Below are 25,171 nucleotides of genomic sequence, written 5' to 3' on the forward strand. Positions count from 1 at the left end.
GTGTGTGTGTGTGCGTGTGTGTGTGTGTCAAAAAGAGAGACATATTCAAATCCTCCCAGAGGCCTGCTTGAAGTCTGGTGTAAACACTAGCACATTTATTATCCCATGAATAATTCAACATTACACTCAATATTATATTTCCAGGTGATAGTCATACCTGATCCGTGTATTTTAATTCTACCCATTCCTGCTTTGACAAGATTACACAGGGAGGAACCTGACACACACACACACACACACACACACACACACACACACACACAGAGACACACACACACCAACAGCTGGATGCTTCGCTGGGGACTCATCATCAGCAATGTGGCAAAATTGCTTCCCAGCTGCCTGCCTGCCGACTCCTGAGTGTACCCGTCCGAGAAATCACTGCTAAGCACTGCCGAGCCTGCCAGCGAGCATGCATTATTGATTTTCATTGAAAACTGTTAACAAGAAAAAGTGTGGGCCCGTACTTCTCCGCTGGTGCGTCATGGCAGGAAGGTTGAGAGGTCAAATTCCCTCCGGGGCCACTTCTGGTTGTGTGTAATAAAAGTGCGCTTCTCCTCTTGTGGTGGTTTTGTTTTATTTCATTTGATTGTATTGGCAACACTTGATTTTAAACTATTTATAAGGAGCATAGACTTAATAACACTTAATAAATGGGTTATAACACATTTTGACACTATTACTAATATGTAGCTTCAAGCAAATGGTAGGAAATGTACTACACTGAAGTAGTCATAGAGGAGGAGATGTTGTTCTTGAGAAACATTAACTTCAATAATATTTCCATATATGTGCACACAAGTAAACCTACTTAATTTTAATGTAATAATTATAATATTAGTAGTAATAATGATTTGAGCCCATTGTGTACATTGTGTACAAATTTACAATTTCTGTATTTTCCTTAAAAGTACACATTAATGAGTAGTTATAATTATTGAGAAATACTTAACATTTGAAATGTTCCATATACCTGCATACAACTAGGTCAACATTATCATTATATTAGTATTAATATTGATTTAAGCTCACTATATATGAGGCTATGTACAAATTATATCAAATATATCATTTCAGTATTCCTCAACATCTCCTCCACTGACGCAGTTATAAAGGAGAAATCAATAATAAGCACTAAAAACACATCATATACGATGTATATTATTATCAATATTGATTTTATCTCAGTTCTTCTGTCTCTTTGTTCCCAGACAATCACTCTCTGCTGTCTGGGCCATATTCACGGTGACACTACCAGAGATTGTCCCAGTCCCACCAGCATCACCAGCATCTCAGGCTCCATCGTCCCTGTTCCTCCCACAGAGACGTGGAGGCTGCTGGCACACGCCTGCTGGCTCAGAGGCTTGGCTGCTACCTCTGTTTCTAACTTGAGTGTGGACTGGACACACTGATAACTACAGTAATTAGCAGCTTTTTTAATGTCCGGCCAAAAACAACAGAATCTCCCGTGTCAGCCGCTGTGCACACGTTAGCCCGAGTTGTCTAAAACTCATTATGCCACTTCTTTGTTGTATTCCCCCTGCGCCTTTTATATTCATAAAGGGTAGAATAACTGTATAAATGTTGGCTCATACAGCATCGGCATCACAATATAAAAATGATATATATATATTACTCCACAAAATTGCTCTATAGTCTCCTTTGCTGACTCAGACGCCACAAAGTAAACTACCTGATTCTGTGCCAGAGCATTTCTCAAGAAAGTGGAGGCAAAGTAAAATATCTCTGTTGTCTCGAAGATATTGGTTATTTATTATTAAACGTGAATCTCCTTCAAACCTGAGTCCATTGTAACTGGTTCAGGTATTGATCATCATATCTATCTATTAGTTTATATTATTATATATATATATATATATATATATATATATATTGTATTCTTCTTCTTCTTCTTCTTCTTCTTCTTCTTCTTCTTCTTCTTCTTTCTATTATTATTATAATTTCTTAGTGGCCAAAGAGAGCATGCACTTCTCTATTTACCGATAATAATGTTAAAGCTACCTCTAGTGGTAGAGAGAGAGAGATACATCAAATTTAAAAAATCAATATGAAATTGAATGTATTTCATATCAAGTATATTAATCCCATACAGAGGTATTTACCCGATAGGTTGCACAGCCTCAGAGAAGGAGCATGTTTCCAAGTCTCCCCTCAAATAAATAAGAGAAGTAATCCAATAGACAGCAGTAAAAATGAGCCTGAAGAGAAGCACAGGGGCCAAGATATCACACAGGAATCAGTTCTGTGTTCTGATCTCCTCTTTTAGAAAAGTAAAAACCTTCCAGTGTATAAAAATTAAGGGTCGTACTTGCCATAATTTCTATAGCAATTCAAGCAGTGCTGCCTCCTAAATGACAATTAAACACTTAAATTGGGGCTTTGCTCAATTTCGTATATATGCAATAATGAATCCTGCTAAATAATAGACAAGCAAACTAGCTGATGAAAACGTGACCTCTATGGCTGAAGGTAATAAAGAATCTTCTCTACTAAGTTTTAAGACACTTTATCACTTTCTTAACACTTGCTTCCTGTTTGGACTCATTTGGGTTTTTATGATAATACACATCATAAAGAAAAGCAGAAGTGACTGAACAGGTGTTTGACGGTGAGATTATTGCCTGAGCAAACATCCTGCCACACCCCGGTAACTGCGAGGATCCATCTGCCTTCAGGACATCACCCAGACTTCAGCAAACACATCAAATTCAAAATAACACAAAACCGCAAACTTTCTCTTGGAAAAATGACACAATAACCGAAGCCTGCTCGACTCGTGACCACGGGTAAAACATTTCTGTGGATTTCACTGTGCACCGAGAAACAGAGAAGACATTTAGCACCCACAGGCGCCCGCTGCATTATTCATGAAAAGCAACTCTCCTAATGAGAGAGTGAAGGTCTTCGCCGTGTGTGTCAGTCATGGGAAAAGGCCGCGCTGCAGGTCTCTGAAGGATCTGTGATTTATTTCTCTGCAGGTTTTTTGGTCTGAGGCGGCGGACGCAGCGATCCTCACACTTCAACGAGCACAAACTCATTTCCACTTGTATGAGGGGACAAAGCATCAGATACAGAAACAAGTCCAATCACATCATGGATTCGTCCTGACTGAGCTGATGCATCACATTCAAATATCCAGCAAATATTCTCTTTGAAGCTATAAAGTTAGATCTACAGCTAAATCCTGCACATGTAGGGTTCTCTGAGCTTGGAGTTGCAGCAGCCTGTGAGAAACTGTATTTTTGCATCAATAATCAGGTTGATAGATATACTCAGTACCAAGGTCACATTAAAAGCCCTTGAGAACCATCTCAATCAGGACACAGCCTAAGTTCATCTCTGTGGTTCTAAAGTAGAACTTCAATTACTGAAATACTTTTTTTCACGAACATTGACCCCTGAACAACAAAGAATGAAACTGAGCGCAGAGCTTTTCCACATCATTCTGACATGAAATAGTAAACAAGGGTTTTACTAAGGATATCAATGTATTAATGAGCCCATATTATTGAATTGTGGTAAAATTCTAATAATAAGAATAAACTTTATTTGTATAGCACCTTTCATACAAGAAGTGCAGCTCAAACTCCTTTGTATACAATATAAAATTGCATAAAATAAAAATAGAAAGAGTGTGATAAAAACTAATAAAAGTGCAGGATCTAGTTAAAAGTAAAGAAGAGACAAGTGTTTTAAGATGTATTTTAAAGACGTAAAATCATTGTTATTATTATAATCATTGTCATATTATTATATTATATCATATTATGTTATGTTATGTTATGTTATGCTATGCTATGCTATGCTATGCTATGCTATGCTATGCTATGCTATGCTATGTTATGTTATGTTATGTTATGTTATTATTAGTCCTCTGCGTGTAGCTGCAGCTTTAACTCACACTCAGGTGTTGTGGTTGTAATGGACCCGGGTTGTGTGGCTCTTCCGGGTAACGCGCCTGCGTGCCCGCGCTCCGTCTCCTACAGGTGTGCAGAGGACAAAGACACAGGCTGCAGGAACAGGTGGAGTCTGATCGTCCGCATAGCGAAACTACAGGGAAACAACGTCCGTTAGGGTTTGTTTCACTTCTCTCTGATGATGTTATAATAATGATAATCGTAGTAATAATGTGGCTGAACACACGGAAATGATTTGAAGTTTGACAACAACATGTTTTTAAAGACTTCACCTCGGTGGCTGCAGAGGGGAAATGGCTGTAACATCAGCAGCGACTTATTTATCTGTTATGTTGTGTTGTTTAATTTGCTGTAGTGGGCGTTAAAGTGCAGCAGCAGGTGGAACAGTCATGATAATAGTAATAATAATAATTTGTATTATCAGCAGCAGTGGGATGATATGACAGAAACAACAGAGAGCAAAGGCAACATGGAGGATTACTTCAATACGGTAAACTCCCCACAGCTTGCATGGGTTTTCTTTTCTCCCTGTTATTTACAATTGACATATAGTAAGTGTGCAGCTACTGTTTGTATACAAGCCTGTGTGTGTCTGTGTGTGTGTGTGTGTGTGTGTGTGTGTGTGTGTGTAGGTGGGGGAGGTGAGAAGCCTCATTGACAAGATCTCCTGTCAAGCAGAGGAGGTGCAGAGGAGCCACGGTGTCGTCCTCTCCTCTGCAAGCCAAGACCAGGGTGAGTGCAGCCGATCATCTTTACTCTTTGTGTTGTTGCAGTTTTTCTCCCCACGGCCGTTACTGTTTTTTTAAACAGACAGAGAAGAGTGGAAATGTGATGCCGTCACTGTTGTGCAGAGGATTTCAGAGATCAGTCTCCTCCTTCAGGGCAAACAGTCTCTGCAAAGACAAACAAGCAGACCTGTGGTGACACATTACTCCTCTGGGTCATGTGTAGAAAAGTAGACTTCATACAGAACCACGTGTGTTGGCAATTTACATTTCAAGACATAACATAGGACATATTATCTATATGCTCTGTGTGGGAGGCGATATATACAAACATGCTCCCAGACACTAACCCGACAATATCTGTCAATAAAACCATCTCCAACAAACGTTATCCACCAGGGGCGATTAAAAACAATGTCAATAATTAACCAGAATACAATTTGTATCAATAACTATACAGCAAAAGTTCGGTATACATCAATATATTGCTTATGCATTGTGTAGCATGGTGAGGAGGTGCAACACATCGCTGGTTTTAATCTTCTAATCTGATTTTAATCCATTTTTAAAGTTAAAATAAATAATAATGTGACTTTAATCATATTGATATCGACTGATAAGAATATTTTGGCCGCATCACTCAGGTCTATTATCCAAATGTTACGGCTAAATGTTAATAATAAGCTTGATTAGCTAAATACGAAGTCTGCCCTCTTTTCAGGTTAATCAGTACAGATGATATTGACAAAGCTTCCATTATTAAATCATTGTTAAATCCATGAATTAGATAAAAGCACCTACTCATTCTATTTCTATGAAGTGAATATATTTTGTCGTGTTTAGCGAACAAACAAAGGCTGGAGCTGCTGAACACTGAGATCAAGAAGAACGCCAACATAGTCCGAGCCAAGTTAAAGTGTGAGTTCCTGTTTTTTAATTATATGCTCTTTTTGATTTGTCTCGTACTGTATCTGAGATATATGTCAATAAATGTGTTATTATGTGGCTGTATATAGTAGTGGTGCACCGATGTATCGGCCGTATATCGGTAGTGGCCGATATTCGCCTCGTTTACTGCCATCGGCGTATCGGTAATAAACTTGACTTTCACCGATAACATTGGCCGATGTTCATTGGTATGTTTTCTGCAGCCTGCCAATCTGGCATCCAGATTATGGTACACTGATGCCGGGTTTACACCGTGCGCTGAAGCGCCGCGCAGCGCAGCCCCAAGGAAAGCCAGGCGCCTCCCATCCACCCCCCTGTTAAACCTTTGTGCGGTTCACATGGGCTGCGATGCGCCGCGCTGCGCCAGCGCCCTTCACCGATGGTTTCGGCGTGCGAGCGAGCGTATCGCGCCAGGAAACAGACTGAAAAATGATTTTAAACGATATAAATGACATATTTTATATGATATAAATGATAAAATATGCATCCCATACTTTGTATTCCCCTTCTGTTGTCCTGGAGTTTTAATTTTCCCAATTTTCCCAATCACATAATTAAATGGCCCCCTCTGCCCATCCAATACAGCCACACAAGCAGTCATATAGATAAAAAGAGAGAGAGGGGGGGCTAAAGGCTTGCTTGGAGAAAACGTCATTTACCCCAGACACCCGACATTGAACGGGTTACATACAACAACAAGCGGAGAATCGCGGGCTGACCGGCACGGAGAAATGCGGGTCCGGTGTGCACATGCGCAACAGGTACTACATACAAACAGCAGAGACAATGTCGGCAGCGTCGGCTGTGTGGGATTTCTTCACTGTCTCAGAGAAAGATCGCCGTTTAGCAATTTGCAAGACATGTTCAGCTGACATTTCAAGAGGGGGTAATACCACCAAGGATTTCAACACCACAAATCTGAAGGCTCATTTGAAAAGCAGACACATTGATGAATACATTGATTTCCTGAAAGCTGATAAGAAGCGGCAAGATGCACTGGCTATAATAAACAAATATCGGTATCGGCTATCGGCTAGATTGTTGTTTTAAGTATCGGTATCGGCCAAGAATTTCCATATCGGTGCATCCCTAGTATATAGTCATTCATTTGTGTCAGTGAGGAGGAACTACAGCAGGTTCCACTTCCTCAATTCCGGGGACGGTTTAGTTGGTAACACAAGATTTAACTTGCAAATGGACAGAGGAGGAGGGGAACTGCACCCCATGCTACTACGTCACCTGTATTTGTAAATGAAGAAACAATCACAGCTTTCACCAGCAGACTTTAACACTTTTATTTTACCTTTCTGTCACTTGTTTGTTTTTTTTAGCTATGCAGAAAGACGTGCCCGTGGAGAAGAACGCTAGAAGACCGTCTGTCATCGAGCGAATAGAGAAGAACCAGGTTTGTTACGACTTTATTTTGTTAAATAAGTCCGATGCAGGAGGATGATTAACTCTTTATTATATGTGAATGCATCCCTCGGAAAAACTAATTGTGTTCCTTTACACACACACACACACACACACACACACACACAATCACTGCAGACAACAGCCTGTGCACATGATAACTAAACTGACTCCTAGTAAGATAATCTGCTGGATGATTCTATTGACTCCCTCCCACCAGCACTCACATCTGACCCGGAGGTTTGCAGAGGTCATGCGCGGCTACCACAACTCCCAGATGTCCTTCAGAGAGAAATGCAAGGCACGGATTCAGAGACAACTGGAGATCGGTGAGTTTCCAAAAAACAAGAAAATGGAACCGAAACATAAACACATGTTCTGCTGAGTGTTGTGTAAACGCAATTCATGTCTCACACCAGGATCTTAACAAGCAACAAAACTTGTGGTGGTGTGGATGTGAAGGTCTGTGTAGGAGGCATCACCTGTATGTAGGAATGGATGCAGACTGCTGCACAGATTACCAGCAGAGGGCGACTCGACTGGTTGCAAAAAAAGGGCAGTTTCTATAGAAGTGTATGAGAAAATTACACTTGATTTGAAACACCAGTTAAAGGAGATTATGGTCTCAATAGTTTCAAGCCTATGATCCCATTCAAGGTGGGACCGTCCAATGGGTGCAGGTCGCAGGTGTAGGTGGTGGGTGTGACAAACTCGAGGCTTCAAAACTGCAGCTCACAAACCAACGGGTGACGTCACAGTGTGTTGACACTTGGAAGGAGTTCATCTTCTTAAAGCTCCTCAGATAGTCAGACATTAGGGTGGTAGTTTATTTCTTCTTCCTAATTACTTGATTTGTGCACGAAGCCTAAAAACAAGGCTCCTTGTTTTCTTTTTCATCGCTCACCCTCTTCTTAAATTTGAGATACAAAGCCAACATGCAATATATTAAAAAGTGATTATGAAAGTTTTTCCTTTTCTCTATGTTGCCCTAGATTCTTAGTTTGCTCCGTTTGCTACAACTACAGGTCGATTTTAAAAAAACTAAAAATTGTAATTCAGTAGCGATAAAGAACTTTTCAAAGGTTTTTTGTATTCATGCACATGGATCCTTTGAAAGTTTCCTGTCTGTTCTAGAGGCCTTTTGTGCGGCTGCGTTGTGCGTCCTCTCTCCAGGTGTTGGTTTTACCTTCAGGTTACACACACTCACAAGTTGTAGTTTACAGCAGGAGAATAGTTGATAATGGTTCAGAGAAATTGCCAATGGAGAACAGTAGAGAGGGTTAATTCTGCCGTCCTGTGGCGAATATTAAAAACGCATGTTCATGCTCATGTATGAAACTGTGGCCTAAACCTGCACACTCCTGTTTAAAGTGATGTATTTATGTTGACTGTTAATCTAACCTGTACATTTTCCCCAACTTTTGTTTCTGTCAGTGGATCGAGTGACGACAGACGAGGAGCTGGAGGTGATGCTGCACCGGGACAGTCTCACCATCTTCATATCTGATGTTGGTGGAATTTCATTAAGTTCTGTGCACAATAAATGTCTATATTCAATAGTTAGCAATACACACTTGAGTTTAGATATTGTTGGAAAACAAGTGGTGCATGTTTTGTTTCCTTTCACAGATCAACTCCGACAGGCGGATGTCCAGCGAGGCTCTGAGCGAGATTGAATCTCGGCATCAGGATATCGTCTGCCTTGAGTCCAGCATCAAAGACCTGCATGAGATATTTACTGACACGGCCATGCTGCTGGAAATTCAGGTAAGACGGCTGCTTCATTTGGATACGCTGATAAACACTGGCATGCGAGCAAAATCAGACTCGCGGCAATTCTGCTTTTCTTCCATCAGGGGGATTTGATCAACAACATAGAGAAGAACGTGACGAGTGCTGCAGAGTACGTAGACGCATCCACAGCAGAAACCGGTAAAGCGGTCACGTACAAGAAGAACCCATATAAGATAGCATCTCTGCCGGGCTTCTTCAAACCGTTCAGGAAGCAAACCACTGCCAAAACTGCAGCTGATCAAAACACCTCAGACCTGGACCATGACTGAGCTCCTGAACCTGTTTGAACATCGACTGCATCACACGTGCTGATCAACATCAAAGCCTCGGCCCGGTGGAAAAATAATCATCTGATTTCCTGTCTGCTGCCTCAGATGCCTCTTTTCTAAGATGTGTTTAGGAAACTGTTATTTTTTAAAGTAACAGTTACTTTGAATTTTGAAATGCTTTAATAATCACGTGTAAAATGAAATTGCAGTGGCTGTGGTTGAACCTCAGTTTGTGACCCTGCCTGTGGACGTCTGAAAGGACAAATGCAGCAGATGAGACTTTGTTTTGTACAACAGCAAAAATAATAATAATGTTATTTGTTGTTACATGTTTACAAACCCAGGATTTGCCCGATTTCCATTATGATAATCAAACTGTTTTGTTTTAACACTAACTCACTCACAAACAGCTTGTGTTGCTCTTAGTGGCCAGGAGGTGGCATCCCAACATCAGATGTGACTCAGAACCATGGTCATAAACTACTTTGCTGTCCTGCTGGTGTTTTTGTATGATGTGGTGTTTTAGAAGTGTAATGTTGGTAATTCTCTATGTGGTGATAAACTAATGCCAAACCTGAATTAAATCTGCTGTATCTTTTCATAAACCATCATCATCCATTGGATAATTCACATTTACCTCCACCTCAGTTATGTATTTGGTCAACATTGGCATGCTAACATTAACTCATAGAACTATACTATTAACTCTTTAGTATCACTAACTAATAGCACTTTATTTTAGCGTGCAAACATTAATCAATAGCGCTACATTTTTAGTGCTTATAACTAAAAACTAAATGTTAGTATGCTAACAATAACTAGTAGCGCTACACTATTAACTATTTAGTACCATTTACTAGTAGCATTACATTTTAGCATGCTAAAATGAACTAATAGGACTAAACTATTAACTATTTAGTGACATTAACTAAGCACTAAACCATAAATCTGTGGTAAAACTCTCAAAAGACCTTTTTTGAAGTGTGAAAATCTAGTGAAGTACTCCGAGTTTCCCTCTGGTGATAGACTAGGTGGTGATCTGGTGATTGGAAAGGTCAAATTCATCCTTTCATATTCATCAACCCATCCTGTGACCCTGAATGACCTCTCCTAACCATAGACACGGAAACAATATGATGAAAGTGTTTCCTCATGTATTGATTTGCAGTGATGTTTCCTCTGGAGCCAAACTGTGCCAGGAAAACTTCCCTTGTATTGATGTGTACAATAATTTAATGCATTCATTATAATCCTCCAGTCACTTATGTAGGTTTTTCCTCTAATTCACGATCCATTTCTGCTGGTAGAACTCATGCTAGCTGCTTAAAATGACTGTTTGTTTGTGTTTGTCATTGTGATCTGACCGGAGCAGAGCGTTGGGGGACAAAACTCAGTCAAGCCTTCTCCTGCATCATGGGAAAACTGCCAAGATGAACCCATTGACTCTCTCTCTCTCTCTCTCTCTCTCTCTCTCTCTCTCTCTCCTCCTCCTCCTCCTCCTCCCGGATTAGATTTCACAGCACCTTTGCACTTTGCTGAAACCACTCATTTCCAAATAGGAAAGAATAGGTGTAAGAAACAAGGATGATAATGTAATCTCACGAAAAGACAAGATCAGAGGCATAAAGAAATCAAACAGACACAGGCCTATACGTAAAAATATGGTTTCTTTATTGGTTGTGCCAGCGCGGTGGGGCCCACAAAATAGGGCTATGCCACAATTTAAAAGGGCTGACTGTGAGGCCAGGCTGCCTGCGTTGATTGACAGGTCATCCCTCCGTCTGTCGATTAAACAAACAAGGCTGAGGTGCTGAAAATGGCCCGTCTCCAAAAGAACCATTAATCAATCCTCCTGTTGGAATGGGCTACAAGGATGGATGAGTGGAAGAGGAAAGGTTGACGGACGAAGGGTGGAGGGAGGGACGAGTCTCTTTTCCTGCCTCCTCGCGGGAGCAGGTTTACTTCTTGGCTTTGCCCTGAGCGGCCACGGCCTCCATGGCCTTCTTCACGGTTGCCTCATCGCCGAGGAAAGCCATGGGCTTCACGGGCTTCAGGGCCGCATCCAGCTCGTACACGATTGGGATTCCCGTGGGCAGGTTGAGGTCCATGATGGCTGCATCGGACATACCTAGAAACACCGGCAGACATGCAGATCAGCAGATGGAACCGCGGCAATGTAACTGATACGATATACAAAAGTGTCTGGAGCCCAAAGGCTTACGGGAAGGACAACAGTCTTACATAACAAAACTAGTCAGCAGGGCAGGGTTTTCTATCCGACACTCTTAGGATTTGTACAACTTATCCTCGTCTGGCCACTCCTGGAAAAAGTTTAACCTTTCTACATAAAGGTCGTGACTGTAATGGGAACCAGGCTCATGACCCGCTCCCCTGTCCCTGAGCAGGAGTGCGAGAGTCCCTGCAGGCTATTTATACTCCCTGTAATCCACAACTCTCTCTGAGTGTCTGTTTCTGCCATGGCCTTGTATGCAAATGCAGTTAAATCTATTGTAAAACTGAAATCTTCCACATCTACCTCTCCCTGCACCACTGTCCTCTGCGTTGTCCTGTATTGTTTTGCGTCCACCTGCTGCAGCGACTGACTCTGCAATGCTCACCCTCTAAGTGCTTGACGATGCCACGGAGACTGTTGCCATGGGCAGCGATGATAACGTTCTTCCCAGCTTTGATTTCGGGAGCGATGACGTTGTTCCAGAAAGGCAGAGCCCGGGCGATGGTGTCCTTCAGCGACTCGCACATGGGCAGCTCGCCAGGCTTCAAGCCCTTGTAGCGCCGGGACTGGAGGTGGTGACAGGAGCAGAATGACAGTTGTTACATAACTATCAGCAGAGTAGATGATTTGGAAATTTGTGTTATTCAAAATGAAAGGGAACTGTTAAAGAGAAAAGTCATGTTAATATATTGTTTCTTTGTAAGTAAACACCTCATTTGCTGATGTTACAGTTGTCTTACCTCACTGATGATTTTGCTGTAAGAGTGGTCCTTGTCCATGGGTGGAGGTGGGATGTCAAACGAACGGCGCCAGATCTTCACCTGCTCCTCTCCGTGCTTCTCAGCCGTCTCAGCCTTGTTGAGACCGGTGAGGCCTCCATAGTGGCGTTCGTTCAGACGCCAGGTGCGGATCACCGGCAGCCACATCTGGTCCGTGCCCTCCATGATGGTCCACAGGGTCTTGACGGCACGCTTCAGCACTGAGGTGTAGCACACATCAAACTTGAGGCCTGCGTCCTTGATGGCATGGGCCCCGCGCTTGGCCTCCTCCATACCCTTCTCACTGAGGTCGGCATCGAACCAGCCGCAGAAGCGGTTCTCCTGGTTCCAGACGCTCTCGCCGTGGCGCACGATAACCAAACGATGCACAGTAGTCATGCTTACAGTGATTCTCCTGAGTTAACCCAGACACAGTGACCTCAGCCCTTCTAAGTTGTGCACACACACACTGGACGACAACAGTGAGGCCAAACCAGCATACCAGCCTCCTTTTATAGCAGCCTGGTTAGTGGCACTGAACCGGGGACAGGCCTTCTTTATTTTCCACCTGTGAGCGACACTCATGCACTGACGGACATGCAGGAGCAGCCAGTAGCGGCAGAGGTCTGGTGAGCTGGTGGGACATGTGCTGGTCTCGAAGGCCAGAGGTCAGACATTAGGCCAAAATAGCAACATGACTTTTAAACTGAGGTCTGTGGAACAAAAGTGTAAAGATCAACGTTGGTTGCAAAAAGGCAACTGGACTCAGTCTCAGATGAGCAGATTCATAAATGAAGTGGAGCTTATGTTTAGAAAATATCACGTATATGTGCACAGGGTTTTTATTATGTGAAATAACAAAGACATTGTGGTTCCTGCAGGTTTGATCAGTTTCATGACTGCGTCAGGGGGAAAATCCTCATGTTGCCAAAACACAGTTGACAGCTATGGACAGACTCATCTGCTTTCTCTTACTGTGCATGTGCAAGTTCCAGCAACACAACACCACAGCTGCTCAAACTTCTCCTACTACCATTACAAATGTTCATTGTACCTGTGCTAGTTTAAAAGGAGCAGATACTGTTTCTAGAATGAAACTAATATAGTTTTTCCTCTCGTGTTACACCAGCACATCCACAGGCTCTGTCCAGCCCCTAAACAGATTTTACCCTTCTTCTCGAGTCTTAAAAAAACCCTCATCACTGTCCTCTGAGTAGGAAAAACATTAAAAAGCATAACTGTCTCTTGATCTATAAACTGATCAGTTGTAAACTTTCATTGGACACAATCATCCATTACTTTATATGAAAAGACTAAAGGTAAAGCCATAAATTAACCATTTCATTGAGAAATAAAACTGACAATAAATATTAAAATGAAGTTGTTTGTTGTATGTTAATACACCATGTAGCACACATTGTGGTCCCTGTCCCATGTTGTCATTGACCAGCAGGTGTCCCCAGTGTTCAGAAAATACTTCTTGATACATCTGGTTAGAAAACATCATGAAGCTTCTTCTCGTCATCACGATCTAAAGCTCCTCCAGAGATCTGTGAACTACGTCCTGGCTCCTCAGTGGTCATCGTATCAATATAATATATATATTAAACGTTACAATATTACACAGAGCAATTCTTAAAGTGTCGTTTCTGTATGTCACCTGTAGGGGGGGCTGTAGTATCATTCAAACAAGTTTTGAGTGCCATGCAACATTTCCGGCTGCAGTCAGTATGATTGATGAAAAGTATTTTCATTAAAGAAAAGTATCTTGGAAATAAAAACGTTTTATTAAGAAAATGTCATATAGAGCTCTGTGCATATATGTAATGTTAATATGTGTATCAGTGGTATATATGGTACATGCATGTGGATACCTGCAGATCAAAAGGTCAAATTGCACTTTTTCAGTTGCTCTACATCATAATTATATTTTACTTAATGATTCAGACTCTTGTTTCATCCCACTGAAAATGTTGTATCCAGCTGAGACAAAAATATTCTGTAGTATCCTTCCTGAAATGTGTTGTGTTGAGAAGCGTCAGCGCTGTGAAACTTACAGAGGAGAGAAAAGTGCTGATGAAGGTTGGAAACTGAGCCACAGAGTCAAAGCTGAGCTGTCAAGCAAAGTCAATGTCTATTGTCCCTTTCAATCAAGTTATGATCCATAAATAGAAATAAGGAGAAATCCAATAGTCCCCGGTAATAATTATAATGGAAATCCAGACCTGCATCGTGTGATGAAGGGTTATTGTGTTGTACTAAAAAGAAACTAAAAGTTCTGCAGAAAAACACTGAACATGGTGTCTGGTCCATTGTTGTACATAAGATAAATATGAAAACACAAATTAATTCTGAGCTCTGCGGCTGTTTGGAGGCCTTTAGCCTGTTCTAGATCATTGTTTTGGTTTTAAGGCACATCTACTGTATGATGCTAATTATATCCCATTAAAGAAGCTCAGATAAATCAGGTATGTTCATCCTGTTCAAACATCTTGCAGATTAAGCTCCGTGAGTTTGTGGAATATAACTGTAAAGTGTTAATTTTGTGTCTAGTTTATGTTTGGGATACTTTTCTTGCCCCCTTGTCCCAAAAAGTGATTAATGCATTTTTTAAATCCTGATAAATAACTAAACTAAATCATTAATATCAAACCATCATCACCAAGAAGACAATTCCTGACTATTGAGGTGCAAACTTGAAATATACTTATTTTTCTCAGTTGTGTGATGCTGTCATCGGTTTAGCTGTGATCCTACAAGTTAAATATATATTAATTTGATACTCGGGCTGATGCTGAGTTGTCTTCACAGAGACCAGCAGCTACCTGGAAAATGGAAGTTGTGAGTGAATTTGTGTGGGAAGACAAGTTAGCTTCTCTGTTTCATTTCCACAGGTCCTGTAAGCATCTAATCCGCTGAAGTTAAAAAAAAATCACCCCGGTGCAGATTGTCAGGCTCCTGTTCGGCCGGGAGAAGTGTCCACGGGGGAGATTGTGTGATCACAAGTGTTACGATGACTCAGCCTGCAGCAGAGGCCCATGCAGCTCCCCCCCCCCACCTCCCACAACACTAAGTACTGAGGGAGGGGGCTTTGTGCTGAAGAGGTAGATTACTGGAGCAGGTCATGCACATATACACACACACACACACACACAAAGACATTCACACTTCTTGCACACACTCCAACACACACACAGGTATTGCTGCAAAGCACTGCAATATACATTCATTTATGCATGGAGCTCAAGAGCAAAACAAATCTCCCGACATAAATTTCACTGAGCCTCTGCACCTGCACCTGCACCTGCACACACACACACACACACACACACACACACACACACACACACACACACACACACACACACACACACACACACACACACACACACACACACACACACACACACTTGGCTGTTTCATGTGTCAAGTGTTGTGGTTGTGTATTTATTAAGTAGTGTTACACATACAAGACAAGTTGACACATTAAAGTCTAATAAATATGAAAAGCACAAGCAATGACTAGAATAAAGTGTAATCCTTCAGTTACAAAACCATCTGCAGGTTCATAAAATGACTAATACAAAGCTGAAAGTGTAAAGTAAACTTTACTAAGAAAACAGAGAAAAAAGAAAAATTAAATCAGAGTAACAATTTCCACAGCAGAACTTATTGACTGTCACGGATACTCTTACATTGTGTTTGGGTGGGATTGTGTCACTGCAGGTCTTTTGAGGTTATGCCTGCACATCCACTCTCCACCACAAGGAGAGATGCTGTGTCATGGCTGTAAAAACCAACTCTCCTCTCCCTCTCTCTCTCCTGCAGTGAAGATACAGCACAATAAACACGTCTCACCCATGTTTCTTCTCGATATAATTAATAAAATAATGCATTAAAGTTATTTGCAGTTTTTCTGTCGTTATGTTCCAGGCTCAAGTTCTGTATTAAAACTGGTGACATGTTTTATCTATTGTTTCATATTGTTTCAATTGCACAAGCAAACTGTGCTAAACTGTTTTTGAACCTATATAATAAAATAATATATAATAATAAAACACTTTTCTGCATTAGAATTGTCAATGCCAAAGAAAACATAAACATAAACATGAAGTTTTACAGATATATAATATATAAACATCTTTCTTCCCTTCTTTCCCTCTCTCCTTCTCGTTTACCTCCTTCGCTCCTTCCCATGGTTCCTCTGTCTCATTCCTCGCTGTTGCAGTGTAAGACTATCGAGCCTGCATTGTCAGAGTTGGGGGAAAGCGCTTACGTCAGAGCTCGGTGTCCCAGTATAAAAGCACAGGCTGCTGCAGCAGAGAGCAGTTGTGGCTTAAACCTGAGCCCTGCGTACATCTCCACACACACACACACACACAGAGGAGAGGGAGAGCAGCCAGTGCTCCCACCACTCAGCCATGAGTAGCATCGGATATGACCCCTACCATCCAACCTCGTCATATAGACGCTGGTATGTCGAGGCTCCCCCTCGTGTGGCGACCAGAGGGAGAACCCACTCCGTCTACAGCTCCCATGCCTCCCCGCTGTCCTCCTCCCGTCTGCAGTACTCCTCTCCCGGCCGGGGGCTGCTCTCCTCCTCCTCAATGGGCTCGTCCCTGGAGCTGGAGCTCAGCCAGGCGTCCCAGGTCAGCTCTGATTTTCGTACCGTGCGCACCCAAGAGCGCGGCCAGCTGCAGGAGCTCAACGACCGCTTTGCCGGCTTCATTGACAGAGTGCGTGACCTGGAGCAGCAGAACCGTGCTCTGGAGGCAGAGCTGCTGCTGCTGAGGCAGAGGCACTCTGAGCCATCCCGCCTGAGAGCACTGTATGAGCAGGAGGCCCGCTCCCTGAGAGCAGCAATGGATGAGGCCAGGGCAGAGCAGCAGGCTGTCCTGGGCCAGAGAGAGCGACTGGAGCAAACTCTGAGCGCCATGCAGGGTCGATATGAGGAGGAAGTTCTGGCTCGTGAAGAGGCCGAGGGCAGGCTGATGGAGACCCGTCGTGAGGCCGACCAGGCTGCTTTAGCTAAGGCTGAGCTGGAGAAGAGCATCGAAACTCTGCTGCAGGAACTGGCCTTCCTCAAGAGAATTCACGAAGGTGAGGTGGCCGAGCTGCAGTCCCAAGTCCAGCTGGGCGTCCAGGTGGCTGTCGAGTCTGAGGCCGCTGCTCCAGATCTCTCCGGGGCTCTCCGGGATATCAGGTCCCAGTACGAGAGGCTGGCGGCGAGGAACATGCAGGCAGCCGAGGAGTGGTTCAGAGGGAAGGTAGGTTCCCTGAGTGAAACTGTGGCCCAGCACAGTGACGCCGTGAGGAACTCCAAGGACGAAGCAGGAGAGTACCGACGCCAGCTCCAGGCCCGGCTGCTGGAGATCGACGCATGCAGAGGCCTCAACGGATCCCTGGAGAGACAGCTGCACGAGATGGATGAGAAGCAGAGTGCTGAGATAAATTCCATGCAGGTCAGCAGTGCCGCTATGACATGTCATTAATCATTCAGATTCTTCATTCAAGGTTTTCATTTCATCATGTTGCATGTTTTATGTTCTTGTGTCTTTACTTTCTTCATTTTAGGACACCATTGGACATTTGGAAGGCGAGCTGAGGGGCACCAAACAGGAAATGGCCCGCTACCTGAAGGATTACCAGGACCTTCTGAATGTCAAGATGGCGCTAGACATCGAGATTGCTGCATACAGGTGAGAAGCCAAAGACATCCAAGAGTTTATTTTACTGATTATATGAGGAATCATGAGCTTAAGATTTTAGGTATTCACAAGGTGAAAATATGAATCATTTAAGTAAATAGTGCATCAGCAAATTCATACATTTTTACTTTTATGGATAAATTACGATAATGTATGGCAAAAGTAAATATAGGCCCTTGTTATCTTAGTAAACATGTTCTAGGATCATAACCAGAAATTGTATTTTACAGTTAGAAGTGTAAACAAATGGTTGCTAATTGACTCTTTTAAATATACAGGAAGCTGCTGGAAGGCGAGGAATCCCGCTTCAGCGTAGGAGCTTCCGGGGGTGTGTCCTCTTTCTACGGCCACTCTTTGTCAGCGCCCTCCTACTCCCGGCCCTTCCTCTCCAGCCTGAGCTCAGGCCCCTCCTACCTTATGACATCACGCCTGCTCAGCTCCAGCTTCAGCACCACCGAGGGGATCATCTCCGCCAGCCATGCCCAGCAAGCTGAGGCCAGCCCACCTGCCGAGGAGGAGGAAGAGGAGGAGGAGGCAGCAGAGGAGGAGGTAAAGGAGGAAGAGGAGGCAGAGGAGGCAGAGAAGGAAGAAGAAGGAGGAGAGGAGAAAGATGAGGAAAAAGAAGAGGGAGGAGAGGAGGAAGGAGATCAAAAGAAAGAAGATGAGGAAGAGGCTACAGAAGGAGACGAAGAGGCTAAGGGTGAAGAAAAGGGTTAGTGCATCTTTTTCTTTTATCATATGTCTTAATTGCAATTAAGGGTCACTATGACAATTAATAAAAATATCTATTGATACAGGTGGTGATGAGGAGGAGGTGACCGACGCTGCTGAAGAAGAGGGGGAGACAGACAACAAAGAAGACGGAGAGGAGACTGAAGTCAAAGAAGAAGCACAAGAGGAGGAAAAAGCCGACGAAGCCGATGACAAAGAGTCGGATGCAAAAGAAGAAGTGAAAGAAGAGAAGGAAGAAGCAAAGAAGAGTGAAGAGAAAGAAGAGAAAGAAGAGAAAGAAGAGAAAGAAGAGAAAGAAGAGAAATCCGATGCCAAGAAGGAAGACAAAGCAGCTGCTCCCAAAACAGACGACAAAGCTGACGTCAAAAAGGAAAAAGTGGCAGAAGAAAAGAGCACAAAAGAGAAGAAGTAAACCAGTAGTGTCAGTAAACCTCCGTCAGAACTGTCAACGTACAAAAAACCACAGCTCGATAACCAGGCCTCAGCGCTATCCTCTCAAACCGGCTTATCTAAACACTCCATTCAAAGCAGCATATCAAGGTTATCTGCCTGCAAATGTCCAGACTAGTCCATTAATGTCTGTGTGCACATGTCCTGTATACGGAGAGTAAAGTGTGTGACTTCCTGTTGGTTCAATAAACACTTCTCAAAGTCATATGTGTGTCCTCGATTTTGACTTAAGCACAAGTCCTGATTCAATACATCTTTACAGTGTTGATTTTGTTTTTCGGATATTTCTAATATAAATGTAGCTAATTGCAAGAAGTTCTGCTTTGTTTTCAGATTAGTTTTTACCAAAAATGTAGTGATTCAGCTTTTGAATGAATAAATAACACAATATCTACCTACAAATGAAAAACAGCATTTATAAGCAATAAAATCCACCTCATACGTGCATACTGAGTTCACACCACTAGAGGGCGGTGGTGCTGCAACATGTAGCTGATGCTGGTTAATTTGAGCTAATGTTAGCAAACTGATACATGACATTGCTGTGTAACCAGTTATCTTGTCTATTTGTGCTTCTGTTGCACATCTAGCGTATCACGATGGATCAAAACAATACAGTCTATGATCACAACAATAAAAAACTAATTAAATACACGTTACCTAGAGTTATGTTTTTCTGCCTTTCGGATGATATGAACATTTTTGTATAAAAACAAACATACACGTAGATGATACATATTAAAATAAAATATCAATGTTATCATATATTTTAATATATACAGAAATATGTAAATGATTAATACTTTCTTAATCACATGACATAAAGAGACGGCCAAAGGCTCTTAAATCACATAATAAACAAATATGTGTTTTAACACAACTAGCTCATGTGAATCATGGGGAATGAAGGAAACTCCTCAGCCCTGGTGACCTTATATTAACAAACTCATGCTTGACCTTTGATTTTAGTTCAACAGCGGCCACTGTGGCCACAAGAGGTAATGACAGGATGATTCCAAATGCTACACAGAAGTCAGCAGAATGACTCAGCAAAGTCAGTGAGGCTACACAACAATATTGTATCAGTAGTTTGTTGATATTTGTAAATATTAGTCACAAAATCCATCTGCAGCAGGTATCACCATATAGACTCTATATGAAGGTGGATGATGCATCTCTACTTCCTCCCAATATCCAGAAATGAAGCCAAAATATACGGTGGCCCTGAGAGCTCAACGCACTGCAACTTAAGAAAACACATGCAAGTAGACAAAACACAAGCAAAGTAAGAAAACATCTTCATCAATTTGACAACACAACACAACACATTACACACAACTCAACACATTACAGAAACGCGCTGCAACTACAGAAAACAACAACAGAAGTGTTTCCAGGGGACAACTAAAAGTGATGGACACGTCCGGTTGTTGTTGCTGCCACAGTTTGGAGTTGTTAAATGGTTTATTTTAACATTGTGATCGCATGATTCAGATATTACTGCAGATGTCTAATGTCAACCGAGCGTTGACGTTTTGCTTACTATTAGCCTGCCAATTAAAAAATATGAAATACAACGAAATACACACAATTAAAAACCGGACTTGTCCATCACTTTTAGTTGTCCCCTGGAATAACTTCCGTTGTCGTTTTCTGTAAATGCAGCACATTTCTGTAATGTGTTGTGTTGTGCGTAATGTGTTGTGTTGTGTTGTCAAATTGATGAAGATGTTTTCTTACTTTGCTTGTGTTTTGTCTACTTGCATGTGTTGCATGTGTTGCGCTGCGTTGAGCTCTCAGAGCCACCGTAAAAATACCCTGGATACAGGTGCCGCCATCTTACATTTTGGATATCAAAAGGAGTCAGAGTCTGTGCTGTAGTGATCATGTTGTTGCCAATGCATGGACCCAATTATGAGTCCCCCATTGTCATAGTATCAATAAATATAAATAATTAAAACCAAACTTACTGGAAATATGATCACTTTAACAAACATCAGTCTCATAAGAACCTAAAATGACAGAAGTTCTTTAACAAAACTTTATTCGATGTGGACTTTGACTTTTTAGTTTAGTCCATGTCCTTTAAACTGACATGACCGATGACCCATGACTTTTGTAGCCCACCACCAGGGGGCAACCAAGATGTTATGGCTTCACTTTCAGGGATCTGTCATGTCGTCCATCTTTATATACAGTCTATGGATGTGATGCCCTGGTGATGGGTTTGAAACATTTACAATATAGAGTCCTTCTTTGCAGTTTTAACATCTGTCGTCATTACTTAATGTTGCTGCTGACACGAACCCAAAAAATCCACATACTGTATATGATAAAACATACTGCATTTAAAATGTTCAGCAGAGCATAAGTCAACTATAAAGCTTAAGAGGTAAATTAAAAAAATGTAATAACAGATAAGAAAAGAAATAAATCTCCAGGTTTTATGACTCTCCAAAATTGCATATCAGCACTAAAAATGTCATGAGGATTTATTGATAGTATTTAATTAAAGACATTTTCTGGGATAAATTAAGGCTCACCTTTGGTGGATAACAATTTTAATAATTAAAGTTATCAGCAAAATTATTAAATTATGACCTGCTTTTCTCCAAATTATAATTTTTCTGGATATTAATCATTAATTAAGCTCAAATATTAATGTGGCCACTTCCTCTGGTTGACTGTGAAATTGAAAATTTGATGTAAAGCTCTTAAAGGTCTATGAAGGTGTTTGCTGTATTTATTTGATATTAGAACATTTTGAAAATTGTATATTATTAGAATATTACAACATTTAATATTAATTAACAAATGTGGGGTATGAGTCATCTATTGTAGTTAAAATATATAAATGTATTAACTATATAGTTGATTTGTAGAGTATTAGAAAATAGTCAATTGCATTAAGATGTAATTCGTTTGTAAATTACAGCCATACATGTAAAGCTCATGTTGCTAAATCTAAAAACCATCTATACTTGAGATAGTAGACACATGTGCATGCAGTAATAAAGAATAGAGAGTGATACAATATGACAAGACAACTTTTCTTTAATTCGTTATGACATTTATTGAGCAAATGCTGCTGGGAAATCGTTCATGATGAGTAAAGTCATGGGATTGCAAACAGTAGCACCTCATTTATTTCTGTATTTAAATTCAAGTCCATACTATATGCATACAACAATGCATGTGTCTGCGCATTTACACTTAAATATATATATTTCTACATATATTCATATTTTATTTTTCAGTTGCACTCTGGTAAACATAACAGACACTGATAAAAAGCATGTTTAAGGCTAAGAGTTTCTTCAGGTTCGTTAAGCTTCAGTTACTGAATGTATATGGTCTCGTGTTTCTCGCCAGGCCGTCGCTCTCTTCACTACGTGTCGTGTTCGTTGTTAGTGTCTTATTGGCTCAGTTGGTGTCTTCGTGTGTCATGTAAGGCTTCTTCAGTAAAGCGCGTGTCTACGTCCGGGAAAATCGCAGCCTCCGTGCAGGCTGTTGCCCCCCCTCCTCGAAAATCTTGAATAATATATCTCTCGCTCTGCCATCCAACATCGCATGTATCCCTTTTACATATATATCTACTCATTTTTACAGTGTATTTCTACCATACATACAGATAAGAGAGGAACGTACTCCCCTCCCCTGAGCTAGCATGCAGAGACCCCCCTCCCTCCCACCTGTGAGCTCACCCGTAACCAGCGGAAAGGAAAGAGGAAAAAACGAAAAGAGGATAAAATGTCTCAGTCATCTTCTTCTGACCGCATCAGCAGCGAAGCCCGTTTTAAAGCTTTCACTCAACATGCATTTTTGAAACTTGTTGCGTTGGAGGTTTTGGCTTCTCTCTATGATTTTGTTTTAGTATGATTGAGAGTGGTTATCTTTATTACATCGCTCTAGCTGTATGATTTTTCTTTGTTATGTTAGTTGTGTGTTGATTGCTTGTCTTCGCGTCCCCTCCCCCCCTGAACCTCTGACGCCTCCTCATCCCTCGGTCACCTCCTTGACCGACTGCGTGGAGTGCTTCTCCGTCTTCTTGGTGGCCACCACTGTCTCCTGCACCATCTCTTCTACCTCCTTCACCGTCTCGGTCACGGTGACGGACTTGGTGACATGCTTGGAGCCGTCCTCGCCGGTGGTGATGGTCTCCACGGTCTTGGTGATCACCACCTTCTGGCTGGCGTCATCCTTACCGAGACTCTCGTCCACGCCGTTAGCGAGCACGTCGTCTTCCAGGCCCTCGTCCTTCTTTTCTTCCTCTTCTGGGCTCTTGTCCAAGTCGCCGTTCATGGCAACATCTGGCTTTTCTACCTTCTTGTCTTCTGTTGAGTCGCTCTTTTTCTCGGATTTCTCTTCAGCAGGCTTAGGAGCGTCAGGCTTCTCGGTCTTTGGGGATTCAGCTTTTGGGGATTCAACCTTTGGGGATTCAGCTTTTGGAGATTCAGCTTTTGGAGATTCTACTTTTGGAGATTCAACTTTTGGAGGCTCAGCTTTTGGGGATTCAGCTTTTGGGGATTCAGCTTTTGGAGATTCAGCTTTTGGAGATTCAGCTTTTGGAGATTCAGCTTTTGGGGATTCAGCTTTTGGGGATTCAGCTTTTGGAGATTCAGCTTTTGGGGATTCAGCTTTTGGGGGTTCTGCTTTTGGGGATTCAGCTTTTGGAGATTCAGCTTTTGGGGATTCAGCTTTTGGAGATTCAGCTTTTGGGGATTCAGCTTTTGGGGATTCAGCTTTTGGGGATTCAGCTTTTGGAGATTCAGCTTTTGGGGATTCAGCTTTTGGAGATTCAGCTTTTGGGGATTCAGCTTTTGGGGATTCAGCTTTTGGGGACTGAGGTTTTGGGGACACAGATTTCGGGGATTCTGACTTGGGGGACTGAACTTTTGGGGAACCAGGTTTGGGAGATCCGGCCTTCGGTGAGCCTGCCTTGGGAGACTCAGACTTAGGAGATGCAGCCTTGGGAGACTCAGATTTAGGAGACTGGGGTTTGGGGGATTCAGACTTGGGGGATTCAGGCTTTAGGGATAGAGGTTTCGATGCCACTGTTTTGGCCACCTCTTCCTTCTTGGCCTCAGGTTTTGCAGCTTCTGTTTTCGGAGCTTCTGCCTTGGCTACCTCTTTTTCTGACTTGTCATCTGCTTTCTCATCTTTTACCTTCTTCTCGTCTTCCTTTTTGCTTTTTTCTGAATCCTCTTTTTCCTCTTTCTCGTCTCCGCTTTTGGATGCTTTGTCATCATCCTGATCACCACCCTCATCTTCAGCACCAGCTTCCTCTGCTGCTTCCTCCTCTCCTTCGCTGCTTTCCTTGTCTACAGCCTTCTCTTTGTCGGGAGAGGCTTTCGACTCAGGAGCTTCGGAGCACAGAACTGTTTCCTCAACCTCTTCCTCATCCTCTTCCTCCTTTCCTGCATCTTCTCCTTCTCCCTCTGCATCATCCCCCTTTTCTCCCTCATCGTCTCCTTCACCTTCTTCTTCCTTCTCTAATTCCTCTCCACCTTCTCCCTCTTCGCCCTCATCGCCACCCTTTGCCTCATCTTCCTCTTCCTCGTCCTCTTCCCCCTTAGCGGGTGCGCTGGAGCTTACTTTAGCTTCAGTGGCGCTAATAACTTCCTCCTGTTCTACCTCTCCTGCATCTACTTCACCCTCTGCTTCCTCCTTCTCCTCTTCATCCTCCTCGTCCTCTCCTCCCCCTCCGAGTGTGGCTGACAGCTCCTGTGCTATCTCAGCCAGGGCCTCGTCCAGGTCGGACTTGTCATCCTCCACCCTGGTCTCCTCGATGATCTCCTCCACAAACTTGTGCTGCACCTTCAGCTTGGAGGTTTCTGATTTGGGCTTGGAGATTTTGGCGGGAGTGATCGGCTGGCGATAAGGGAAAGTGCTGAAGTGGGTCTCCTCACCCTCGAGGAGTTTCCTGATAGGAGGAAGAGAAGAGATTCCATAAAATGTCCATAAATGTTATTTCTAAACTGCGCCTCACATGTCAGATGTAGATCAGTAAATACCTGTATGCAGCAATCTCAATGTCCAGGGCCATCTTGACATTGAGGAGGTCCTGGTACTCGCGCAGGTGACGAGCCATTTCCCACTTGGTGCTCTTGAGCTCATTATCCAGCTGGTGAATTGTCTCCTGGGGAAACACGGAGCAAAAACAATGCATGGTTGATTAAATGCATCAAAATCATGCGCCGGAC

At 42.5% G+C, this 25,171-nt stretch overlaps 4 protein-coding genes across 9 annotated transcripts in view; 2 read left to right on the top strand and 2 right to left on the bottom strand.

The window, feature by feature from the left end:
- Nucleotides 1-3,939: 3,939 nt before the first annotated feature.
- On the top strand, nt 3,940-9,666 carry LOC117772279 (syntaxin-2-like). Of its 4 annotated transcripts, none has more exons than XM_034603313.1 (9): nt 3,940-4,096; nt 4,366-4,428; nt 4,571-4,670; nt 5,507-5,581; nt 6,943-7,016; nt 7,245-7,353; nt 8,459-8,532; nt 8,654-8,791; nt 8,881-9,666. In XM_034603313.1, exons 2-9 carry the CDS (start codon nt 4,378-4,380, stop codon nt 9,085-9,087), a joined length of 828 nt encoding a protein of 275 aa, XP_034459204.1. In that variant the 5' UTR covers nt 3,940-4,096; nt 4,366-4,377; the 3' UTR covers nt 9,088-9,666. The 4 variants fall into 4 exon arrangements, with proteins under 4 accessions (XP_034459204.1, XP_034459201.1, XP_034459203.1 ...); XM_034603310.1 differs by having other exon boundaries at nt 4,014-4,086; XM_034603312.1 differs by having other exon boundaries at nt 4,022-4,074; nt 4,364-4,428.
- A 1,357-nt stretch (nt 9,667-11,023) lies between these two features.
- On the bottom strand, nt 11,024-12,609 carry pgam2 (phosphoglycerate mutase 2 (muscle)). The gene is made up of 3 exons (XM_034603314.1): nt 12,061-12,609; nt 11,706-11,886; nt 11,024-11,215 (listed from the first exon to the last, which is right to left on the bottom strand). The coding sequence occupies exons 1-3, from the start codon at nt 12,475-12,477 to the stop codon at nt 11,046-11,048; spliced, it is 768 nt and encodes a 255-aa protein (XP_034459205.1). The 5' UTR covers nt 12,478-12,609; the 3' UTR covers nt 11,024-11,045.
- A 3,786-nt stretch (nt 12,610-16,395) lies between these two features.
- Nucleotides 16,396-19,173, top strand: nefla (neurofilament, light polypeptide a). The gene is made up of 4 exons (XM_034603309.1): nt 16,396-17,540; nt 17,653-17,777; nt 18,065-18,498; nt 18,584-19,173. The coding sequence occupies exons 1-4, from the start codon at nt 16,500-16,502 to the stop codon at nt 18,928-18,930; spliced, it is 1,947 nt and encodes a 648-aa protein (XP_034459200.1). The 5' UTR covers nt 16,396-16,499; the 3' UTR covers nt 18,931-19,173.
- A 2,843-nt stretch (nt 19,174-22,016) lies between these two features.
- nefma (neurofilament, medium polypeptide a) overlaps nt 22,017-25,171 on the bottom strand; it is a 5,052-nt gene continuing 1,897 nt past the window's right edge. The window contains exons 2-5 of one of the 3 annotated variants that reach the window (XM_034603308.1): nt 24,983-25,107; nt 24,476-24,891; nt 23,487-24,373; nt 22,017-23,396 (exon numbers count right to left, since the gene is read on the bottom strand). In XM_034603308.1, coding sequence (XP_034459199.1) covers nt 22,965-23,396; nt 23,487-24,373; nt 24,476-24,891; nt 24,983-25,107 — 1,860 coding nt within the window. In that variant the 3' untranslated portion in view covers nt 22,017-22,964. Of the gene's footprint in view, nt 23,397-23,486; nt 24,892-24,982; nt 25,108-25,171 lie in introns of all 3 variants that reach the window. The other 2 variants (XM_034603307.1, XM_034603306.1) reach the window with 2 other exon arrangements.

The sequence above is a fragment of the Hippoglossus hippoglossus genome, chromosome 12 (assembly GCF_009819705.1).
Source record: "Hippoglossus hippoglossus isolate fHipHip1 chromosome 12, fHipHip1.pri, whole genome shotgun sequence".
NCBI lineage: Eukaryota > Metazoa > Chordata > Actinopteri > Pleuronectiformes > Pleuronectidae > Hippoglossus > Hippoglossus hippoglossus.